The sequence below is a fragment of the Sapajus apella genome, unplaced genomic scaffold (genome assembly GCF_009761245.1).
Source record: "Sapajus apella isolate SASKATOON/1434 unplaced genomic scaffold, GSC_monkey_1.0 scaffold137, whole genome shotgun sequence".
Classification (NCBI taxonomy): Eukaryota; Metazoa; Chordata; class Mammalia; order Primates; family Cebidae; genus Sapajus; species Sapajus apella.
The window spans coordinates 2,183,729-2,207,734 of NW_022437077.1; the positions used below are offsets into that span (position 1 = coordinate 2,183,729).

A 24,006-nucleotide genomic window follows, 5' to 3' on the forward strand; every position below is an offset into this window, starting at 1 on the left:
TATTCCTATAAAATTACCAATGGCATTATTCATGGAATTAGAAAAAAAATTCTAAAATTTATATGGAACCCAAATACTCAGAGAGAGAACCCAAAAAGAGCCCAAATACTCAAAGCAATCCTAGGCAAAAAGAACAAAGCCAGAAGCACTGCACTATCTGACTTCACACTGTAAGACTATAGTAATCAGAATGCTATTCTGGTACTGGTACAAAAACACACATAGACCAATGGAACAGAACAGGACACTCAGCAATAAAGCTGCATACCTACAACCACCTGATCTCCGACAAGGCCAACAAAAACAAGCAATCGGTAAAGGACACCCTGTTTAATAAATGGTACTGGGATAACTGACTAGCCATATGCAGAAGATTGAAAGCGGATCCTTACCTTTCACCATATATAAAAATTAACTCAAGATGAATTAAAGATGTAAATGTTAAGACCTCAAACTACAAAAATCCAAAAAGAAAACCTAGGCAACACCCTTCTCAACATTGGCCCTGGCAAAAAGTTTTTCGCTAAGTCTTCAAAAGCAATTGTAACAAAAACAAAAATTGACAAGTTGGGACCTAATTAAACTAAAGAGCCTCTGTGCAGCAAAGGAAACTAACAACAATGTAAACAATCTGCAGAATGGAAGAAAATATTCCCAAACTATACATTCAATGTCTAATGTCCAGAATCTGTAAAAAACTTAGACAAATCAACAAGCAAAAAACAATTCCATTAAAAAAATGGGCAAAAGACATGAACAGACACTTCTCAAAAGAAGACATACAAGAGGTCAACAACACATGAAAAAATGTTCAGCATCACTAATCATCAGAGAAATCCAAATCCAAACCGCAATGAGATAGATATCATCTCATGCCAGTCAGAATGGCTATTACTAAAAAAAGTCAGAAAACAACAGATGCTGGTGAGGCTGTGGAAAAAAAGGAATGGTTATATACTGTTGCTAGGTATGTAAGTTAGTTCAGCCACCGTGAAAAGCAGTTTGCTAATTTCTCAAAGAACTTAAAACAGAGTACCATTCAACCCAGAAATCCAATGACTGGCTATATACCCAAAGGAAAATAAATCATTCTACCAAAAATGCACATGCACTCATGTGATACGAGTTTACCACTGCCCTATTCACAGTAGCAAAGACATGGAATCAACCTAGGTGCCCATCCGTAGTGGACTGGATAAAGAAAACACAGCACATATATACCATGGAATACTAATACTATGCAGCCACCCATGGACTACTATGCAGCCATTAAAAAAAAAAAAAAAAAAACTGCAATTATGTCCTTTTCAGCAACATGGATGGAGTTGGAGGCCATAATTCTAAGCAAACTAAGACAGAAACAGAAAACCAAATATCTCATTTTTCACTTAGTGGGAGCTAAACACTGGGTACACAAGGATATAAACATGAGAATAACAGACATTGCAGACTACTACAGGGGAGAGGAAGAGAGGGGAGAAGAAGAAAAAGGACTGAAAAACTACCTATTGGGTACTATACTCATTACCTGGGGATAATATACTCAAGTATCAAACCTGCACATATACCCCCTGTTTGTAAAATAAAAGTAGAAATTTTTAAAATAAATAAATGAATAAATAATTGTTTCAAACAAACAAAAGCCATCCCTGAATCTCACTGAAAGACAGTAGCAGAATCACCATAACTGTGATGAGTTTTCCATTATGGCTCTAATGCCTATTAATATCATAGGCAACCAAAACAAATCAGAAGCTCTGTGGAATGAAGAGAGCATAGACTATGAAGTGCTTTCAATTTCCAGCTCCACCGCTTACTAGCCATGTGACCTTGAACAAGTTAACAATCTCTCTGAACCTGTTCCTTTATAGAGAAAATGGAGAAACACCATCTCTGTAGACAGTTAATGGAATGAGCTGAAGTGCTAAGGCCTCCCCTCCTGTTATAAACACACAGAAATTCAAGACTTAAAAAACAAACAAACAAACAACAACCCATAGCACTCAGAACCAGAAAAGGAAAACTTTCAGATGCCAAAAGCAGGAAAGAAACCCACAGCACTGAGCTGAGTGGCCTACTGGAAAAACCAAATCACAAGGACTTTTAGCTTTAAGGCTGATGTGTAAATGGCAATCAGGACAAGGCAGAAGGCAAGACATACCTGTAAAGGGGGAAGCCAGAACTCAATTCCCAGTATAAAGATAGGAGCCAGGACAACACTACCCAGAAGCTTAAGAAAATGGCTTAGAAATGGCTTCTGCTTAGGTAGGTAAGAGGTAGAAAAAATCAGCTTCTAAAAATACAGTCCCCTTGGCTGTACACCACAAGTACAATGTGGAATTGAGAAATAATCTAAAGACTGCTCTAGAAAGAAATACCCCATAGGGCCCTAGGGGTGCCTGTATAACCCAAGGAATACAAAGGATCTCCAAGCAAAATAATTCTCACTAAAGATAAGCTCAAAAACAAAAATTACAATGCAAAAGAAAAAATATAACAGCATGAGAGATAACAGACACAATAAATAGCAGAAATTAGACCCAAAGAACACAAGATAATAGCTTGATCTGAAAGATAATTTTTTAAAAGGGAAATAAAAATGTTCAAAGAGATAAAGAGAAAAAAATTGTAAAACAAGCCCATAGCAGTGGAATGCACCTGTAGTCCCAGCTGCTTGGGAAACTGAGGTGGGAAGATGACTTGAGCCCAGGAGTTCAAGACCAGCCTGGGCAACATGGCAAAACCACATTTCAAAAAAAATGAAAGAAATGAAACAGAAAAAAGGAGAAGAAAAAAAGAGAAACCAAAGAGAATTTTCCAAAACTGAATAAAGTCTTGGGTTTGTAGATTGAAAAGTATAGAGCCAGAAGCAGAATCAGAAGAAAAAAAAAATCCAACATAGAGACAATAAGTTAAAACAGAAAAGATTCAGGAAAATTAAAAAAAAAAGAGAGAGAAAGGTCAAATTATCTACAAAAGAACAAGATTGATAACAGAACTTCCATCACCACCAATAGACATCAGAAAATATCAAAATGATCCCTTAAAAGTACAAAGAGAAAATAAGAGTCAGCTTAGAAATCTATGTCTAGGTAAACTATATTCAAAAAAGAGAAAAATAAGACTTTTATTAGCCATAAAAATTATAAAAGTTTGCTACCCATTATACCCTACTGAAAGGAGAACAAGAAAAATTAGCCCAGAAGATAAAGCATAAGCTAAAAGAAGCAAAGGTAAACAAACATATTAGTAGCTCACTATATTCATAAATTGTATTGACTCTAAATAATGATTATAGTAGCTAATGTTTTTAAAAACCTGGTGAAACCAAAGCAATAGACAATAACAACAAAATACGGGACAGGCAGTTTGAAAAAAAGGCAAAATATCTTCAATCCTTTTTCTTATTCAGGAACAGGATAGAGATACTGATTAACTTTGGATACATTTATTAGGAAAGTAGAAATTTAAGTAAGCATATAATTATGCATACACTTTGCCAGCTGGTAGAAGAGAGTGGGGAGAGAGGATTTAGGGGAAGAGAAAGGAAGTGATGGGGGTGAGGATTCAATCAATCAAACAGAAGGAAAGGAGAAAAAAAAGATTTCATGACAAAAATATCAAAAGCAATTGCAACAAAAGCAAAAATTGACAAATGGATCTAATTAAACTAAAGAGTCTCTGCACAGCAAAAGAAACTATCATCAAAATGAACAGATAACCTACAGAATGAGAAAAAACTTTTGCAATCTACCCATCTGACAAAGGTCTAATATCCAGAATCTACAAGGAACTGAAACAAATTTATAAGAAAATACAAACCACCCCATTAAAAAGTGAGCAAAGAACATGAACAGGCACTTCTTAAAAGATGATTTTTTTTTTCTTTTTACGGCTAATCAAGTGAAACAGAGGTAGTGAGAAAAACAAAGAAAAAACTGGTTGTGGCCAGGCGCAGTGGCTCACAACTACAATCCCAGGACTTTGAGATCCAAAGTGGTTGGATCACTTGAGGTCAGGAGGTCGAGACCAGGCTGGCCAACATGGTGAAACCCCATCTCTACTAAAAATACAAAAATTACTTGGGCATGGTGGCACACACCTGTAATCCCAGCTATACAGGAGGCTGAGGCAGGAGAATCACTTGAACTCAGGAGGCAAAGGTTGCAGTGAGCTGAGATCGCACCACTGCACTCCAGCCTGGGTGACCAAGCAAAACTTCATCTCAAAAAAAAAAACAAAAAAAAAACTAGTTGTGATCAATAATTGTAAACACCACCACACTCGGACTAGCCAACGGTTATAATTTTTTTTAAAGACTTTTTTAGAGGCCAGGCACTGTGCCTCACACCTGTAATCCCAACACTTTGGGAAGCTGAGGCAGGCAGATCATCTGAGGTCAGGAGTTTGAGACCAACCTGGCCAACATGGCGAAACCCCATCTCTACTAAAAATACAAAAAAATTAGCCAGCTGTGGTGGCATGCACCTGTAGTCCCAGCTACTCAGGAGGCTGAGGCAGAGAATCGCTTGAATCCAGGAGGTGGAGGTTGCAGTGAGCCAAGATCATGCCACTGCACTCCAGCCTGGGCAAGAGTGAGACTCCGTCTGAAAAAAGAAGGACTTTTTTAGTGAAATTTTAGGTTCACAGCAAAACTGAGAGGAAGGTAAGGAGTTCCCATACCCCACATACTCACTGCCACACATGCATAGCCTCCCTTAACAATTATAATTTTAATTTCCAAGGATAAACATTTCAAGGAGGTTCAAATAAGGAACTAAATCAAAGTCTATCTAGTTTCACCAATTTTAACCTCTGGAAATTTCAGTTCTATTGTCATTAATTATATAATTTTTATAAATGTATTGACTATTAGAGCTATAAGGGGCAATAAAAACAAACAAATTTAATACTTATTTAATTTTACTGATTAGGGCACTGGGGCTCACAGGAGGAAAGTGAATTATCTAACACCACATAGGTCAGTATCTGAGCCCAGGCTCGTAATGTTAAATATTAAATCAGGCCAGGAGAGGTGGCTCACATCTCTAATCCCAGCACTTTGGGAGGCCAAGGCAGGTTGATTACTTGAGACCAGGAGTCCAAAACCAGCCTTGGCAACACAACAAGACCCTGTCTCTACGAAAAATTAAAAAATTAGCTGGACACACCTATACATACTCCCAGCTACTTGGGAAACTGAGGTAGGAGGATAGCTTGAGCTCAGGAGATCAAGGTTACAATGAGCTGATCACACCTACTGTACTCTAACCTAGGAAAGAGTAAAACCCTGTATGTTAAAAAACAATAATAATTTAAATAAATACTTAAAATCAATTTTAAAGAAATGACATGACTGAGATGTGCTTTAAATTAATTCATTTTACTATATTCTAGAGTTATTATCAGAAAAAAATCTCACCCAAAATACCACTGATGTCATATTATGTCCAGTAAATCAGGACTTTGAAATCTGCATTGCCTTAAGAATCTTTTATTCCCCTTCTTCCTCTCACTGTTTTTTATGGCCTTAAAAATGAATACTTCTACAAAGCATTTACTATTTGTTTTTTGGTAAGGTGGGGTTGAAATAAGATGGGCAGTGAGTTGATCATTGCTGAAGGTGGGTGATATAGGTCCATAGGGGTCATGATATTATTCCGTGTAACTGTATGTATGTTTTAATTTTCCATACGGATAAATTTAAGTAACTCCTAAAACAATAAGGAATTTTTTTAAATCTCAAAATAAATGGCAAATCAGTCAATCTGTAATCCAAAACTGAATTATAAAACCTGCAACAGACTGTGAATAAATTGTATTTAATGTTACTCAGCCTGTGACTGCTTAGGTTTTTAAATAGTTCTCTTCACGATTATAATAAAAGATGCATGCTTCTCATCAGACGTGCTAAAACTATCCAAGTTCGGAAACTGAAAAGAATAAACAACTCATTGAATTAATTACCATTTGAATTATGAAAATCACATTTTGGAAAAAAATTAATTCTTTAAATAAAAATGGGCAGAATTCCTGAACACGTGCATGCACAACACATGCTAACAGGTCAGCCTAGTTGTATTACACGGTGATTATAATCGTCTACATAATTAAACCCCTTAAAACAAGTAGATGATTTAGCACTCAGAGTCAATGAAAAGAACTAGAGGTCAGCAACTCATTACTGCAAAATGAACACTCCTAATAAATCATACTGACTACTTTTAAAACAGGAGGGGAGGAGAAGGGCAATCTAGTACATGGCATTTAGTTAACAATATCACCAAACGCAGTACTTTTAGGGTGCTTTAATCTTGAGTTTAGGGGATAAAATGTAAAGCACTACGAGCACTGAGTGACATCAGAATTTCACTCTAAGACAGGAGCTGAACACAAGGTGTCAGGCCTAGTCACAGGCAAAAAATGATCAGTCAGATATGGAAAGAAGCAGAGTTTAGTTTAAACTAGAAGAAACTAGATAGAACTTTTAAACTTGTATAGTCATCTTTCATTGACTGACGGTGTTGTTAAACTTAGGTTAGACACAGACTGTCATGAAAATAAACTGATGATATATGTACAGTAAATAACTCAGAATGTCATTACACCTTGACAGGAATTACGCATCAAACAATGCATGTGATTGCCTCCAAAGATCAAGGCAAGGAGAGAAAAAATGATAACACTCAATGAGAAAGTGGCTACTCTGGTTCAAAAGCAAAATCCTTTCTCACTGTTGATGCTTTCCTCTGACTCCATAAGCCAGTTTCCCACCCCCACCAAACCTCCTGCCCCCATCACAAACCTCCAATGTTTACACACCTTTGGTTGTGACAAAAGAAAGAACTCAAAGCTAAGCCTACATAAACCATAAGAATCTATTTTCTCTGAAATATGTATACTTGGTATGAGAAGTCAGTGATTTACTCAAAGCCTTACTCTTCATAGTCCCTTCCTCTTCCTCATCCTCTGCATTGATCACCATGGTGCCCAGCTGTGATGGTAACGTGTCATCATGCTCAATCATAGTATTGGCTCCATCGGTCATGGTGCTGGCTACTCGGACAGTGCCTGTCTCATCACCCACTGCTCGAACCATCGTGCCAGAATCCATCTCATCTTCTTCCTGTAAAAGGATAAAATCTCAAATTGGGGCTAACTTGACAAAAGACTTTGAGTTTCCTGAATAACTACTACTCATCTTAGTGCAAATATTTCGGGATTTAATACTTACTCACCTTCTAGAAATGAAAGCACTGTTACTTAAGCAAAGAAGACAAATTTATCCATGTGAAAGCAGTGTATCTAGCCCTAAAGGAATTCCTTCTCTACTCTTCTTAATAGAGTTTTGCAACACAGATCTAAGAAACTCATGTGAACATCTTTGTAATCTCAGGTTTGTGAGGAAGTCTATAATGTAAAACCTACATGGTAAGTATGGATCCCAGATTCCCCAAAAGGACACGAAAAGCCAAGTCTCAGACCTGAGCATTCTCTCTCTGAAATAAAAAGTTAAATTGAGTAAAAGATATGGGGCAAAGGAATGAAATTTAAAAGTGCTTTAGAAAGCACTGGGAAAAGAACAAGCACAGATACAGCAAACCTCTAGCATGCCTTGGTCCAGGTTAGGACATAGTTAGGCTGGAAGAGTGTCCAGCTCCAAGTTGATCCAATACCTTCGACTCATCTTACCTGATTTGGCAATCATAAACTAACAAGTATCAATGCCTGAGGCCTACAGCAATGCCTGCCACTCACTGAGTTTTCTTCATCGTCCTGGTCCACTTCCCGCTGCTGGGATTCCTGGCGTTTCAGTTTCACATCCATGGCTTCATTAATTAAGTCTCGCAGTATTGACACTCCTTTGGCACTCTTTACAAATGGGTGCTTAAAGAACAAAGTAGAAAATGCTGGAGACAGTTTATATGGGAACAGTGCCAAAACAGTACCTGGAACACAGTAGGTACTTGATAACATTTGTTGAAGCAATCAATGAATCTGATCTTTCTCTTCACGCTTCGGACAACAGCTAAACCACACTCACTTTATAACTCTGAGCAGAACAAATTCAGTCTTTACCCAGCTTTTTCAGCCTGGCTGAAATGCCTGTGCCATTTCCCTCTGTCAAATCTAGAGATTCTCAATAGGGAGTATCATCTCCTGGAGGAAGTTGTGTAAACATGTTGGGAGCATGTTATAGCTGTCACAATGTTTGGTGAGCACAAATGGCCTGGGACACTAGCAATTCTGCAAAGCACAGAACTGTTCTGCACAACAATGAACTGTGGCAGACTCTGCACATCTTTCAAATGTCTCAGGGTGTGTACACACCTTAGTAGATAATACTAAAAATATTTTTTCAAGAGATATGCAAAAACCTCAGTGATTTGCGAGGTGATTTTAAAGAGGTTAGCTTAATGAAATAAAGAAATTATTTAGAAATCACAGAAAAATCTCTTGTTCGTTCTATTCACTGTACTGTAGCATTTCCAACTACACATTTGGGTAAAAAGGATTTTAGTACAAAAATGCAGTTACTGCAGAAATAGTTCCTCTACTTTTCTTAATAGAGTTTTGCAACATAGATCTAAGAAACTTACGTTTCTTAGAAAACTGATCATACATATGTAACAGATTTTGACCCAAATATTATTCAGTCATGAAAGACATTTGAAACAAAGGTATACTGCTGAATTTCATTAATAAAAATTGCTTTAAAAGCTTTTAATATTAATACCATCATATGTTTTTATTTTGTGTGTAGCACGTGGTAAGAAATCTATGCTGTGAAAGTTACATATGGAAATTATTTTGGGGGGATTGCCTGTTGTCTTCCAAACTTATTCCAATATTGTCCCCATTATTTCTTGGCAATCCATTCTCTGTTCTCCATCATCCATCAAAGGATATGATTTCCAAGGCCCTTGTAAGAACTCCAGAAATTGAAAGTATACCTCAAAACATGGTCAAATTACAATACAGGAGATACATTTCCATAAAATTTTGTCACTACCCTATCCAGGTAGGAAAATAATTTGGCAATCCACTTAGAAATAAGACCCAGCTCATTTGCAGTAATATCATATTGCCTTGTTCTTTCCGCTTAGAAAATCTGTAAGACCGTATACCACTTTCTATAATCAGAGACAAATAAATGTGGCCAATTTTTTTTGTTTTTTTTTTTTGAGACGGTCTCGCTCTGTCACCAGGCTGGAGTACAGTGGCGCAATCTCAGCTTACTGCAACCTCCATCTCCCGGGTTTAAGCAATTCTCCTACCTCAACCTCCCAAGTAGCTGGGACTACAAGTGTGTGCCACCATGCCCAGCTAATTTTTGTATTTTTAGCAGAGACAAGGTTTCACCATGTTGGCCAAGACAGTCTCTATCTCTTGACCTCATAATCGCCTACTTCAGCCTCCCAAAGAGCTGGGATTACAGGCGTGAGCCACCACACCCAGCTAGTTTCTGATTTTCTTACAGCTCTTAAATCTAAATTCATTCATGACGTCAGGCACAGGTATCTATTTCATCATGCCTGCAAACTGGGTCAGGCTGAAGTATTTGCACATTGACAGCCATATTATTTCATTATAAATTATTTTTATTTTTCTCCATGACATCATAGACAATATTGATTCTTTTTAAATTATGGGCATAAAAAGGTTTTATTATCTGAGTTTTATTCCAGAAAAGTAACGAGAGTTTTTAAATATATGCATTGGTTATAAATAGGGGACACTGGATCTGAAATGGCTGCAAATGGCCTAGCCCAATTATGATAGCAGATAGTTATCAAGTTCATACCATACTGTCTTCAATACATGTGAACATTGTTCAAAGTAACACACTTTAAATGTATCGTTTAATCATCACAATATATAAGGCAGATACTGTATCCCCATTTTATAGGCCACAAAACTTAAAGAACAGAGGTTAAGCTATTTGCCCAAGATCACAAAACCAGTAAATTGGGAGCCAGAATTAAAACCTTGGCAATCTGACCAGAATCCAAGCTCCTAAACACTAAGCATATTGCCTGCCACATCCGACCTATCCTTCAAGGGCCAGGCCTAGAAGTTACCTCCTCCAGGAAAGCACTTTTAGCATCTCTGGTCCAAAGAGGCCCTGTCCTACCCTGAACTACAACAGTACCCACCACTGATCTTAATTCTTTGTCAGGCTCGGGTAGACTTGATAGTACCCCTGCTCTGGAATAAAAAGACTCAAGTTCTAATACTGACTGTGCTATTTACCAGCTGAGCGACCCTAAAGGAGTAAACTTCTCTAGGCCTCCATTTTCTCAACTGTAAAACTGAAATAATACTCACCCTTCACAGGATCTATGTGATGATTAAATGATACACGTGCAAGGTATGTGGCGCACAGTAGGTGCTCACTAAATGTGAATTCCCTTTCTCTAATCCCATACTGCCCTGTATTTTCTTGCATTATTATCTGGTTCGATGATTTAACATTCTTTTCCATGTCTTTTCTACTCAAATAGATTCAAACCTTCCTAGAGGAAGGGAATGTCTTAAATTTCTTTTGCTTTTTGAGACAGGGCCTCACTCTATTGCCCAGGCTGGGATGTGGTGGCACTATCAAACCTCACTGCAGCCTCAACCTCACAGGATCAATGATTCTGCCACCTCAGCCTCTCAGGTAGCTGGAGCTACAGGCATGCGCCACCACACCCGGCTAATCTTTTGCCTTCTTTTTGTAGAGACAGGGTTTCACCATGTTGGCTGGTCTCAAACTCCTGGGCTCAAGCAATATACCTGCCTCATCCTCCCAAAGTGCTAGGATTACAGGCATGAGCCACCACACCCAGCCTGCCTTATACTTCTTTACTAACTCTATGTAGGTAATCTCATGGCATCTTTTGGTCAGTGTGTAAATGAAATGGAGAGAGGCAGCATCACAGGGTGATTCATACCTGCAGGAGCTGAGTGGCTGTGGCTCTCTGCTCAGGGCTCTTTACAAGACACTGCTTCACAAAATCTGTAAAGTTATCTGACCACAGCTCTGGTTTTCGGAATGTGGGAGGAGGATTTGTAGGAATCATGAAGATTGCCTGGTTAGAACAAACAAACAAAAAGGTTTGGTAAAAGAAAAGTAATGCTCCAATAAAAAATACATCTGGAATTACATTTGGAACTTAGTAAATGATCTTTCACTTATTCACTGAGAAGCTCACCTAAATTCCAACAGAAGTCTAAGCATTTGAAAGTACAAAGACTGACAGTTAAAGAACCTGATATAGCTCCCTCTTTCCTTTTCCCTCTCTCATATATGGGTCTTGTTCCCTAAACCTCACAACATCAGTCAAGCTTTATTATTATTATTATCATTATTATTATTATTTCAGTAACCACAGTACATTGCCTTTCAAAGTAGAAAGGCAGGACCTAAGAGTATGTATATCCTAAAGATAACCTTGGCCCCATAGTTGTCAAGTTTCCCTGCCTTTAAAAGTTATTACCACCCCTAGATGACAGCAGTAATTACAAGGAGGTCATCAACCAGAGGTCCCAAAAATTGCAACAGAGTCATTAACCTCCAGACTAAGCTAAATCAACACAAGTGTAAGGGGAAAAAAATTAAAAATTGGTCCACTATGTTGCAGTTACATTCTACTATTTCGAAAAATAAAACCTATTTATTAAATTTCCAATTTTAAAAAAGTCATGTGTTTTGAAAAGTAAAACTCTTTACAAATAAGCAGCTTAAATTATGTTATTTAAATCTAAAATTGTAACTAGTAAATCTCCTCACTCCTGCACCCAAAAAAGAGGGAGCACTTACCTTGGGAACATGAATATTTTTTTAAAAAATCATTAAGTCTTTTAATAGATATAATTAATCAAAGAAGAGGAAGAGCTGGGGAAAGGAAGGATAGAGAGGACCACAGAGGCCCTGAGGAAGACAGGGTTGGGGGTTCTTAACAACAGTGCTTTGATGAGGGGTGCTGGGACAGGTAAAGCCTGGGAACTGTTAAGGGTGTGAGCACTGGAAGAGTTTTACTGGAGATGTATTCTATGGGCTCTTAACATTCTAGAAGGAGATGGAGGTTGGAGAGTACATAGCCTCCAGATGAAAAGAACCTGAGGATCTACGAACCAGAACTTACAAATTCAACACATATAGCAGCCAGGCAGAAGAAAGACAAAAACTGAATGAGGCTGGGTTTCAGTGGCATGAGTTTAAAAATATAGTTTGCTTTCCTCTTAACACCATTATAAGAAAAATATTATAGAAATACTGTAATAAGTGGCAGCTGATACTTGCTGACATAACAGGGAATCATGGAGACTGATAAAGTAGAAAGCTCATACTCTGTATTAAGGAGACAATCGCTATTCAGCTCTAGTGAATGTTGACATGTTAAAATGTGGTTGCCTAAACTATTCAAAGTGAGAGAGAGAATGTGTGTGTGTAGCACAAATCAAACTAAGCATTTCTATGGCCTATGTCTTGCCAGAGGGCTATCAATACACAACCTCTGGAATGAAGAGGGGTGGAACACAATTAATGACTACAACTAGAGTCAGACGTTTATTATCTATAGTGACGCTTATGAATTACACATAATTCAGTTATTGTTTGCAACCTAACCAAGTAAGCTATCAAACTAACTTATTTATTTATTTATTTACTTATTTATTTTGAGACAAAGTCTCACTCTGTCACCAGGCTGGAGTGCGGCGTCATGATCTCGGCTCACTGCAACCTCTGCCTCTAAGGTTCAAGCAATTCCCCTGCCTCAGCTTCCCAAGTAGCTGGGATTACAGATGTGTACCACCATGCCCAGCTAATTTTTGTATTTTTAGTACAGACAGAGTTTTGCCATGTTGGCCAGGCTGATCTCAAACTCCTAGACTCAGGTGATCCATCAGCCTCAGCCTCCCAAAGTTCTGGGATTACAGGTATGAGCTACAATGCCCAGCCTGAACTAAGTTTTTAATGATGATCAGTAACTAACCATCCTCCTGGCTTTCTGTCCACTTCCTTACCCTCATTGGATGGATATCGGCATAAGGGGGCTTTCCTTCAGCCATTTCTATGGCAGTTATTCCCAGGGACCAGATGTCTGCTACACAGTTGTATCCAATTTCCTGAATCACTTCTGGAGCCATCCAAAATGGTGTTCCTATCACTGTATTCCGCTTGGCCATGGTATCCTAAAATAGAAAGAAGAGAGACCAATACTAAGCTTAAAACTACTGAGGTGTCCAGAGAGGAGAGGTCTACAGAAAAAGAAAGACTTTTCCAACAATAAAAAAATGCCTAGCACTTGAAATACCTTTAAAAACCATACTCTACAGAAAAAGAAATACCTTTAAAAACCATACTCTAAAAAAGAAATACCTTTAAAAAAAACCTTTAAAGGTAAAAAATAAAAAACCTTTAAAGGTAAAAAATAAAAAACCTTTAAAGGTAAAAAATACCTTTAAAAAAATCATACTCTAAAAAAGAAATATCTTTAAAAACCATACTCTACAGAAAAAGAAAAGAGGCTTTTCCAACAATAAAAAAAATGCCTAGCACTTGAAATACCTTTAAAAACCATACAGTGGCTCACGCCTGTAATCCCAGCACTTTGGGAGGTTGAGGCAGGCAGATCACCTGAGGTCAAGAGTTAAACACCAGCCTGACCAACATGGAGAAACCCCATCTCTACTAAAAATACAAAATTGGCCAGGCATGGTGGTGCATGCCTATAACCCCAGCTACTCGGGAGGCTGAGGCAGGAGAATTGCTTGAGCCCAGGAGGGAGAGGTTGCAGTGAGCCAAGATGGCACCACTGTACTCCAGCCTGGGCAACAAGAGCAAAACTGTCTCAAAAAAAAAAAAAAAAAAAAAAAAAAAAAAAAAAAACCATACTCTGAGCATGATCAAGCAGGCACAGAAGAAATCCAAATGACAAGAGATCGAGACCATCCTGGTCAACATGGTGAAACCCCGTCTCTACTAAAAATACAAAAACATTAGCTGGGCATGGTGGCGCATGCCTGTAATCCCAGCTACTCAGGAGGCTGAGGCAGGAGAATTGCCTGAACCCAGGAGGCGGAGGTTGCGGTGAGCCGAGATCGCGCCATTGCACTCCAGCCTGGGTAACAAGAGCGAAACTCCGTCTCAAAAAAAAAAAAAAAAAGAAATCCAAATGACAAAGAAACACACAAAGATTCTCAACTATTAAAACACAAACTAAAGACTGAAACAAAATTAAAAAGAATTAATGCTGACAGTAGCATAGAAAATCAGGCACGGAAATACAGTGTTACTGCAGATAAATTGGTAGAACATTTTACTACACAAGTTGGCAATATTTATTCAACTTTTAAGTACTCATATCCTTCCATCCAAATCTATTTGTTGAAATCTATCTTATGTTCAAGTGTCCCAAACTACATGCACAAGGATTGTGGAAATGTCTGTAATGGGGGAAACGAGGGGGAAAAGGACACAACTCAAATGACCATCAAAAGACAGTAAGTCAAACATAATAAATAACCAAATACTGAAACATCACATTAAAAAGAAAAAAAAATGAAGATATATACCTTCTCCTAGCATGGAAAAAATGCACAACACACATTACAAAGCAAAAAAAAAAGTTTGTAAAATTATATAAAATATAGCCCTGTTTTTGTAAAAGGAAAATCATATAACAATAATAAAACAACAACCAATAGTAAGAAATGTTGTTATATCATAGCACAAAATATCTGGAGTAACATATACCAAACTACCAATAATAGATACATCTAGTAAGCAGAATAATTAAAGATCTTTACGTCTTTCCTGTATACATCTGTAACATTCTGAAGGTCTATATGAGCATATATGTGCAATTAAAAAACTTAAAAATTGATATATAAAAAAATACACAAAATATCTTAGTTTGTGGCCTAAAGAAGAATATGTGGATGTAGCACACATTACAGCAAATAACTACCTGTATACTTTCCCAGGATGGCATGGCCCTACTGAAAGAGAACCTTCCTGCAGTTCCTATGCTTCTAACAAAAGGATTTTTTTTAAGGTTTTTTTGAGACAGAGTTTCACTCTTTTGCCCAGGCTGGAGTGAAGTGGTGCAATCTTGGCTCACTGCAACCTCCACCTGGAGGGGTTCAAGTGATTATCCTGACTCAGCCTTCCAAGTAGCTGGGAATACAGATGCCCACCACCACACTTGACTAATTTTTGCATTTTTAGTAAAGACAGGGTCTCGTCATGTAGGCCAAGCTGGTCTCAAACTCCTGACCTCAGGTAACCCACCTACCTCAGCCTCCCAAAGTGCTGGGATTACAGGCATGAGCCACCACGCCCGACAAAAGGATTTTTAAACAGAACTAAATAAAAAAAAGTACTTCCAGTCATCATCACCGATATTCCTTCTGAAATGCCTGTGACTTAGGTTATGCCAGTCAGAAGTAAATGACAGGTAATTTAAATCAATCTCATCGTCAGTCCTATGTAAAAGATTAACACAGGAACTAACTTATGCTTAGTCATTTCCTTAGCTCTGAAACTTCAACTTTGCAGGGGTGTTTTCAAATGGTGGTAGTCAAAGTTGTTTTCACTGGATTATTTCAATTAGAAATGGTTACTTGCATAGCTAGAAAGTTTTTGAAAATAAGTAAGAGTAATGAGTGTACCCTAACCCCAATTAGATTTATATTACAAAGTTATATTAGCACAATAGCATAGCAATAAAAAATATAAAGTACAGACATTGACTATGGCATGTGTATATATATCATATATATGTATATATAACAACCTGTTATATATGCCACATACATATGATATGATTTATAATTAAAATGTCATTTAAAATCAGCAAGCAAAGAATAGATTATGGGAAAAAAAAGCACTGAGAATCTAGCCAGTCATTTGTAAAACTCTACACTTAAATGCCTACCTTATACTTTCACCAAAATAAGTTCAAATAAGTTGAAATTTTAAACATAAAAAACAAAGCCCAAAGAATACTTTTAAAAAAAATACACTAGATGACCAGGCATGGTGGCTCATGCCTGTAATCCCACCACTTTGAGAGGCCGAGGCCGGAGGATTGCCTGAGCTCAGGAGTTCAAAACCAGCTGGGCAACATGGCGAAACCCCATCTCTACTAAAAATACAAAAAAATTGGCTGTACGTGTGATGGTGGGCACCTGTAATCCTAGCCACTCAAGAGGCTGAGGCACAAGAATTGCTTGAACCCGGGAGACAGGGGTTACAGTGAGCCGAGATCACACTACTGCCCTCTAGCCTGGGCGACAGAGTGAGACTCTGTCTAAAATAAATAAATAAGTAAGCAAGCATATTAGCCAGGCATGGTGGCATGTGCCTGTAGTCCTAGCTACTTGGGAGGCAAGGCGGGAGGATCACTTAAGCCCAAGAGTTCAAGGTTACAGTGAGCTACAATCATGCCACTGTACTCCAGCCTGGGCAACAGAGCAGGTGTGGTGGCTCATACCTCTAATCCCAATACTTTGGGAGGCTGAGGCAGGAGTTCTAGACCAGCCTGGGTAAAATAGCGAGAGGCCATCTCTACAAAATATTTTAAAACTTTAACTGGATGAGGTGGCACACACCTGTAGTCTTAGCTACTTGGGAGCCTGACGCTGGAGGATCACTTGAACTTGGGAGTTCAAGGCCCTAGTAAGCCACAATCATGCCACTGTACTCCAGCCTGGGTGACAGGGCAAGACCCTGTCTCAAAAAAATAATAAAAAATTTTAAAAAATAGAATAACTACTGTTATATAATGTTAAGGAGTAAGGGTTTTTTAAGCACGACATCAAAGACAGAAACCATAAGATAAAAGGTAGATGGATTTTTCTATATAAAATTTAGAAACTTTTGTAGTATTTTTTTAAAAAGCCATAGTCAACATTAAAAGACAACTAGTAAACTAGAAGATATTTCAACATATACGACAAAGGAGTAACAACTTTAACATAATTTTTTTTACTTTTGGTGTTTTTTTTTTTAACTGATGTCTTTAAAAGATGCAACACTCAGCCAGGCACAATGGCTGAAACCTATAATCCCAGCCTGTAATCCCAGGCACAATGGCTCAAACCTGTAATCCTGGCATGCCAAGGAAGGCAGACTGCTTGAGCCCAGGGGTTTGCGACCAGACTGGACAACATGGTGAAACCCTGTCTCTACGAAAACTACTAAAAATTAGCTGGGTGTGGTGGGGTGTATGCCTGTAGTCCCAGCTGTCCAGTAGGCCAAGATAGGAGGATCACTTGAGCCCGGTGGTTGAGGCTGCAATGAGCCATGATCATGCCATTGTACTGCAGCCTTGGTGACACAGTAAGAACCTGTCTCCCCCACCAAAAAAGTCCAACATTCAATTAGGAAAACTGACACACACAAAAATGAACATTTACAAAAGAATTGTTATAAATGGCCAATAATCAAATGCAAAAATAAGTGAACTGCTCTGAGAAATGGCAAGGAAGATACAAGTTACTGCCCATCCAGCATTAGCAAGTATGAGGGGGAAAGAGCACATTTAGATACTGAAGTTGGAAACTGAAATTGTTCACTTCCAGAAGAAATTCAACAATATGCATCAAAACCACTTTGGCAATATACATTCACATATTTTCTGACCCAGATTCCAATGTAAAGAAATTATCCTAAGGATTTACTCAAGGAAATGCTGCAAAATTTAGTTGCAGGAATGTTAATCACAGAGTTCATGTTTATAGTGGTGGGAAAACTCTAAGCAACCTTAATGGGCATCCAACATCCAACTATAGGGAAAGAGTTAAATAAATCACACAATGAAATACCCACATTGCCACCAGAAATAATATTACAGAGTCTTGGGTAAAGATGACAGCTTGAGCAAATACATTTTACTTTCACTCTCCCTCAAAACTCACTCAAAGAGATACTAAAAGGATTATTTTTTAAGAATAAATCTACAACAATAAGAAACAAAGAGGAAAACAACCACAGCCACAAAATTTTAAATGCTGGAGAGCAGATGGCCCAGTAGTAATTAACTGAACAGACTACAAAATGGAATCCTGAGTCAGTCACCAGGAAAACGAAGAAACAACCTGATTCTAACACCAACCCCTCCAAAAGGCTTAGAAATTGGGTAGAGAAAAGAGGGGTAAAAATAGACGTCAAAACAGGAAGCCTGGGTTTAAAGAGTTAAGAAGCAGCTAAACACCCTAAACCCTCCTCTCACATCAAGCAACTAGCGGGCTTCCCTTGCCCAACCCTGGCATTAGACTGGAGGTGTACTCTCTGGGGAGTGAAGGATCTCTAGACTATAGAGAGTGCAGGTGATGTTGTGAATCAGGAACATTAAGTGAGCATTAACATGCTAACAATGGGGATTGTTAGCATGTTAATGCTCACTTAATGTTCCTGATTCACAACAGAGACCAGAGAGGGGCCTAAACTTAGTATTGGCGGTTTTACAACCAAACAGCTCAGTCAGATCATCTTATACTACAGTTTCAGTTTATTTTAGTGAAGGAAAAAAACTCATCTTTTTAACAAAACATACCTGTTCATAGTTAATTTAAAAAGAAGCGTCAGGACACAAGATAATATACAAAAATCAATTCTATATTACACTAGCAATGAACAATCTGAAAACAAAGCAAATCCACTTAAAATACCATCAAAAAGTACAAACTACTTAAGAATGAATTTAACCAAATACATGCAAACTTGTACACTGCAAATTATAAAACACTGCTAAAAGAATTAAAGAAAATCTAAATAAAATGGAAAGACAGCTTATGTTCATAGATTGGAAGACAATATTGGCAAAATGGCAATATTTCCAAGTTGATTTAAGATTCAAAACAATGTCTACCAAAATCCCAATAGTCTTTTCTACAGAAATTGACAAGCTGATCCTAAAATTTATGTGGAAATACAAGGGACCCAGAATAGCCAAAATAATCTTGAAATAGAAGAACAAAGTTGGAGCACTCACATTTAACCAATTTCAAAACTTACGTCAAACTTACAGGAATCAAGACAGCATAGTACCGGTGCAAGGACAAACATACAGGTCAATGGAATAGAATCAACGCAGAAATAAACTCATACATTTCAACAAAGAAAAAACAGTCTCTTCAGCAAATGTTAAAACAACTACATATCAACATGCAAAAAGAATGAAACTGGATGCCTACCTTACATCATGAAAACTAACTCAGAACAAATTACAGATCTAAATATAAGAGCTAGAACTATTAAACACTTCAAAGAAACCACAGGAGTGCATCTTCTTGACCCTGCATTAGCTAATGATTTCTTAGATGTGACACCAAAAGCACAAGCAACAAAAGAAAAAAGAAACTGGACATGACCAAAATTTAAAATTTTTATATTTCTAAGGACATCTTCAAGACAACCCACAGAATGAGAGAAAATATTTGCAAATCATGGATGTGATAAGGGACTTTTATCTAAAGTATATAAAGAACTCTTACAACCCAACACTAAAAAGGTAAATACCCAATTAAAAATGGGCAAAAGATTTAAAGAGACATTTTCCCAAAGATACACAACATCCAATAAGCAGAAGAAAAGACAGTCAACATCATTAGTCATTAGATGCAAATCAAAACCACAAAGAGATACTACCTCATCCTCACTAGGATGGTTATAATCAAAAACACAAAAAAGAACAGGTGTTGGCAAGGATGCAGAAAAGTTAGAATTCTCATACATAGAAGTGGGAACATAAAATGGTGAGCCACTCTAGGAAACAGTTTGGCAATTCCTTAAAAAATTAAACACAGAGTTACCATGTGACCCAGCACCTCTGTATATCATATGCAAACAAAGATTCACATAAAAACCTGTACACGAATTTCATCGTAGCATTATTCCTAACAGCCAAAAAGCAGAAACAATCTAAATATTCAACTACTGAGTAAGTAAACAAAATGTGTTATAGCCATTAAGGAATATTATTCAGCCATAAAAAAGAACGAAGAATTGATGCATGTTACAACATGAATGAACTAGAAAACACTGTTGAACGAAAGAAGCCAAAACCAAAAGGGCACATCACGTATGATTCTATTTATATGAAATACTCAGAATAGGCAAATCTATAGAGACAGAAAGTAGATTAGTGGTTGTCAAGGGCTGGGGTGAGAATGGGGAGTAATTGCTAAAGGGTGCAGTTTATTTTGGGGATGATGAAAATGTTCTGGAATTAGATATTGGTAATAGATGCATAATTTTGTGAATATAGCAACACTGAATTAAAAGGGTAGAAAAATTCTGCCAAGGCAGGAATTATAGCAATAAGAACACTGTCAGTCATTATTGAGTAAGTCATTATCGGGGAATCAATTACTAAAATTATTACTATGGAATAGCTACTCTTATTTTAATATTATTTATATATATATATATAATTTTTTTTTGAGACAGAGTCTCACTCTGTTGCCCTGGCTGGAGTGCAGAGTGCAACGGCGCAATCTCAGCTCACCGCAACCTCCACCTCCCAGGTTCAAGCGATTCTCCTGCCTCAGCCTCCCAAGTAGCTGGGATTACAGGTACGTGCCACCACGCCCAGCTAATTTTTGTATTTTTAGTAGGGGCTGAGTTTCACCACGTTGGCCACGCTGATCTCAAACTCCTGACCTCAAGTGATCCTCCTACCTCAGACTCCCAAAGTGCTGGGATTACAGGCGTGAGCCACCACACCCAATCAATATTACATTTTTTTATACATCATGAGACGATGTATTTTTTCAATTTGGTTTCCTTACTAAGATTGTGGTTTAGATAATATTGTCTGGTATTGTTTACTTGTGTGTTAACAACAAAAACTTCTGGAGAGTCCACAAATCATAATATTGAATAATCTTCTGATTTATTTTAAACATCAAAGCAATTTCTGTGCTGTTACAATACCTGAGACTCCCTAACATGTCCCAGACAGACTTAAAATTAAAAAAATTAAAAATGTACATAACACCAGTTTTAAACACACACTATATTCATCCTACCACCCCAGAAAACCCCTTGAAACATAACATTGTTGCAAATTTTAGTGTATTTTAGTGTATACCTGCCTAGAACTGTTTCTGTTTTTCTATATATACTTTCATATATACTTATGTATTTTATAGAACCGAATAATTCTAGACTTCTTATTTTGAAAACAAGTTTTTATTTTTCTTCTTTCACTTCCATGTACTAGTTAGGCAGGAGACGAATCAAGAGACTGTATCCTGGAATCAAACGAAGAGATTGTTTTCAGTACAGTAACTGCCAAGTACTACCTGGAGGTTGAATGAGATGATGTTATGTCTTAGTTAAGGAAAGCATCTGGACTTAATTTTTCTTCCTTTTATAAATATATTGATGTAATCCACTAGAGTAATCTATCCTTTCTTGTTTTACTTTTCATCTTTATAAAAGTTAAACAAAGTTAAGCTATGTGACCTGAACTCCAGGAAAAGATCTAAAATAACCCACTGACCAGTTCTTTTGTAACCTATTGGTAGATTCTGTAACTTGTTACTAATACAATTAAATCAAGTATTATATTTTAAAAATAAGTAAATAAAAGGAGCTGTTTCTCAGGACAGAACCGAAAATTATCAATACAAGTAATATTTTTACTTACTGTAAGTTGACCTGCTACCCCAAAATCTGCAAGTTTTGCATGTCCTTCTGTATTTAGCAAAATATTTCCTGCCTTGATATCTCGGTGTATTTTTCTCATAAAATGAAGGTATTCAAGTCCCTTAAGAGTTGATTGTAATATTGTAGCTATTTCATCTTCTGTTAACTGAAAAAAGAGTAAGAAGTTCAAGTTCTATCAGTTTACATCAGCGCATTAGATAAAGGAGAAAAAAATTGATCCAAACACCTTTCTTGAAGATAAACAGATCTTATTCAACCTGTGAACAGCATGACTGCTTATACCATAGATACACTGACCACTCCCAAAGCTGTATTTCCATACCAGATCTCCCCTCACTCAGATTTATGTATCTGCCTACACAACATCTCCAACTGGAATACCTAGCCCACATCATAAGCATAACATGTCAAAATCAAACTCTTTATGTCTACCACCTTACTCTTCTCCCTCTGATCCATCCAACCTACCCTACTTTTCCCACGGTTCTCCCTCTCTCAGTAAAGGGAAACTTTACTCTTTCAGTTGCTCTGGCCAAAAACCTTGAAGTCATCCTTGACTCCTCTCTATCTTTAAAATACTGTATATTCAAATACCCCCTCTGTAATCACTGTGGTCCAAGTCACCATTGTGTCCTGCCTGTGCTATTCTCATGATCTCGTCTGGTTTATTTGTTTCTGCCCTTGATGCTCTACAATGTACTTTCCACACAGAAGCTATAATAAAAACATAAGCCAGAGTCAAAACCTATCAATGTCTTCCCAACTTACTTAAAATAGAAGTCAGTCCTTACCAAAACTTTACATGATCTGCCTCCCAGCTACCTCTTCAACTTCATCTTCTACCACTTTCAACCTTGCTCAATCTGTTTCAAAAAGGGCTTGTTTCCCTGCTGTTCCTCAAACACTCTAAGCACACTCCCCTTTCTGGGTCCTTTCAACTACCTATTCTCTTCATCCTGATGTCTATCCAGTTTGCTTCCTCACTTTGCTATCTGCCCAAATGTCACCTCCTCAGAAAATGGAGAGGGCTTTCGTACTCCATTTCTAGCTCATTCTCTATTCCCTTAAATTACCTTGTCACTGCAGTATACTACCATCTGACATATTACCCATTATTTATCTATTTATGTGATGTCTTCCCTGTTAGAAACACAAGCTCCTAAAAATGTCTAATTTGTTTACTTTTGTTTCCCTAACACCAATAAAGTCACCTGGCACACAGCAGACACTGAAAAAATATCTGTTGAACAATGATAAGTAAATGAAAGTGAGAATGCTAGAAACTAGTATAGAATATCTCATCTGTCCAACACAGACTTTGTGCAGACCCAACACTGGTCCTAAACAAACTCAATCTACCAAAAAACTGTTACAAAGTTTCCCTTCTGACAAACAACTCAGATATGAAATGGAGTGTGCTCTGGTGAAAAAACTATAGGATTGGGATTAGGAAGATATAGCTTTTACTCTTGGCTCTACTTTCATGAGGCTTAAGCAAGTTACTGACCTTCTCTTAGTCTGTTTCCCAATCTACAAAATAGGAATATCACTTTTCTTTAAGAGTGTCATGAAAATCAATTAATATAAGGCATCAAAATTTAATACCCAAGATATTATCAATTAATATTTAATAAGAGCCAGGTATTATGCTAATAATATGAAAAACAGCCAAGCATGGTGGCTTATGCCTGTAATTCCAGAACTTTGGGAGGCCGAGGCAGACAGATCGCTTGAGGCCAAGAGTTCAAGACCAGCCTGGCCAACATGGCGAAACCCCATCTCTACTAAATATACAAAAATTAGCCAGGTGTGGTGGTGGACACCTGTAATCCCAGCTACTCAAGAGGCTGAAGCGGGAGAATCACTTGAACCTGGGAGGTGGAGGTTGCAGTGAGCTGAGATCGTGTGTACTCCAGCCTGAGTGACACAGCCAGATTCTGTCACAAAATATATATATATATATAATGGCTAACTGTTACTAAGTATTTAATCTATACTAAACACTATGTTTGTAATCTCATTTAATCCTTATAACTAAATGAAGTAGAGGAACCATTATTATCATCACCATTTTATACATAATGAAGCAGAGGCATACACAAGTTAAGTCATTTATGCCAAAGATCACAGAGAAATTGTTAAAGCTTTCACTAAAGTCCAGGCAAACACTATTGGCAAGGTAGTAGGCTAGAGTTTGGGGTACCTTCTGCAGTGGAAGAGAACAAAGCTCATCACTTGATTTACCACCTCTTTATTCTAACCAGCTAAGCTAATCAGTTAAAGTAGCACCGCCTAATAGAAATATACTAGGAGCCACAAATATGATTTTTAATTTT

The 24,006-nt window shown here is 37.5% G+C and overlaps 1 protein-coding gene across 2 annotated transcripts in view; it reads right to left on the reverse strand.

Annotated features, from left to right (window-relative positions):
* Window positions 1-24,006, reverse strand: part of STK4 (serine/threonine kinase 4) — a 105,611-nt gene that overhangs the window by 64,141 nt on the left and 17,464 nt on the right. For both annotated transcript variants that reach the window (XM_032263612.1, XM_032263613.1), the window contains exons 5-9: window positions 21,651-21,815; window positions 13,015-13,182; window positions 10,938-11,075; window positions 7,759-7,887; window positions 6,940-7,126 (exon numbers count right to left, since the gene is read on the reverse strand). In XM_032263612.1, the coding sequence (XP_032119503.1) occupies window positions 6,940-7,126; window positions 7,759-7,887; window positions 10,938-11,075; window positions 13,015-13,182; window positions 21,651-21,815 (787 nt within the window). The remainder of the gene's footprint in view (window positions 1-6,939; window positions 7,127-7,758; window positions 7,888-10,937; window positions 11,076-13,014; window positions 13,183-21,650; window positions 21,816-24,006) is intronic.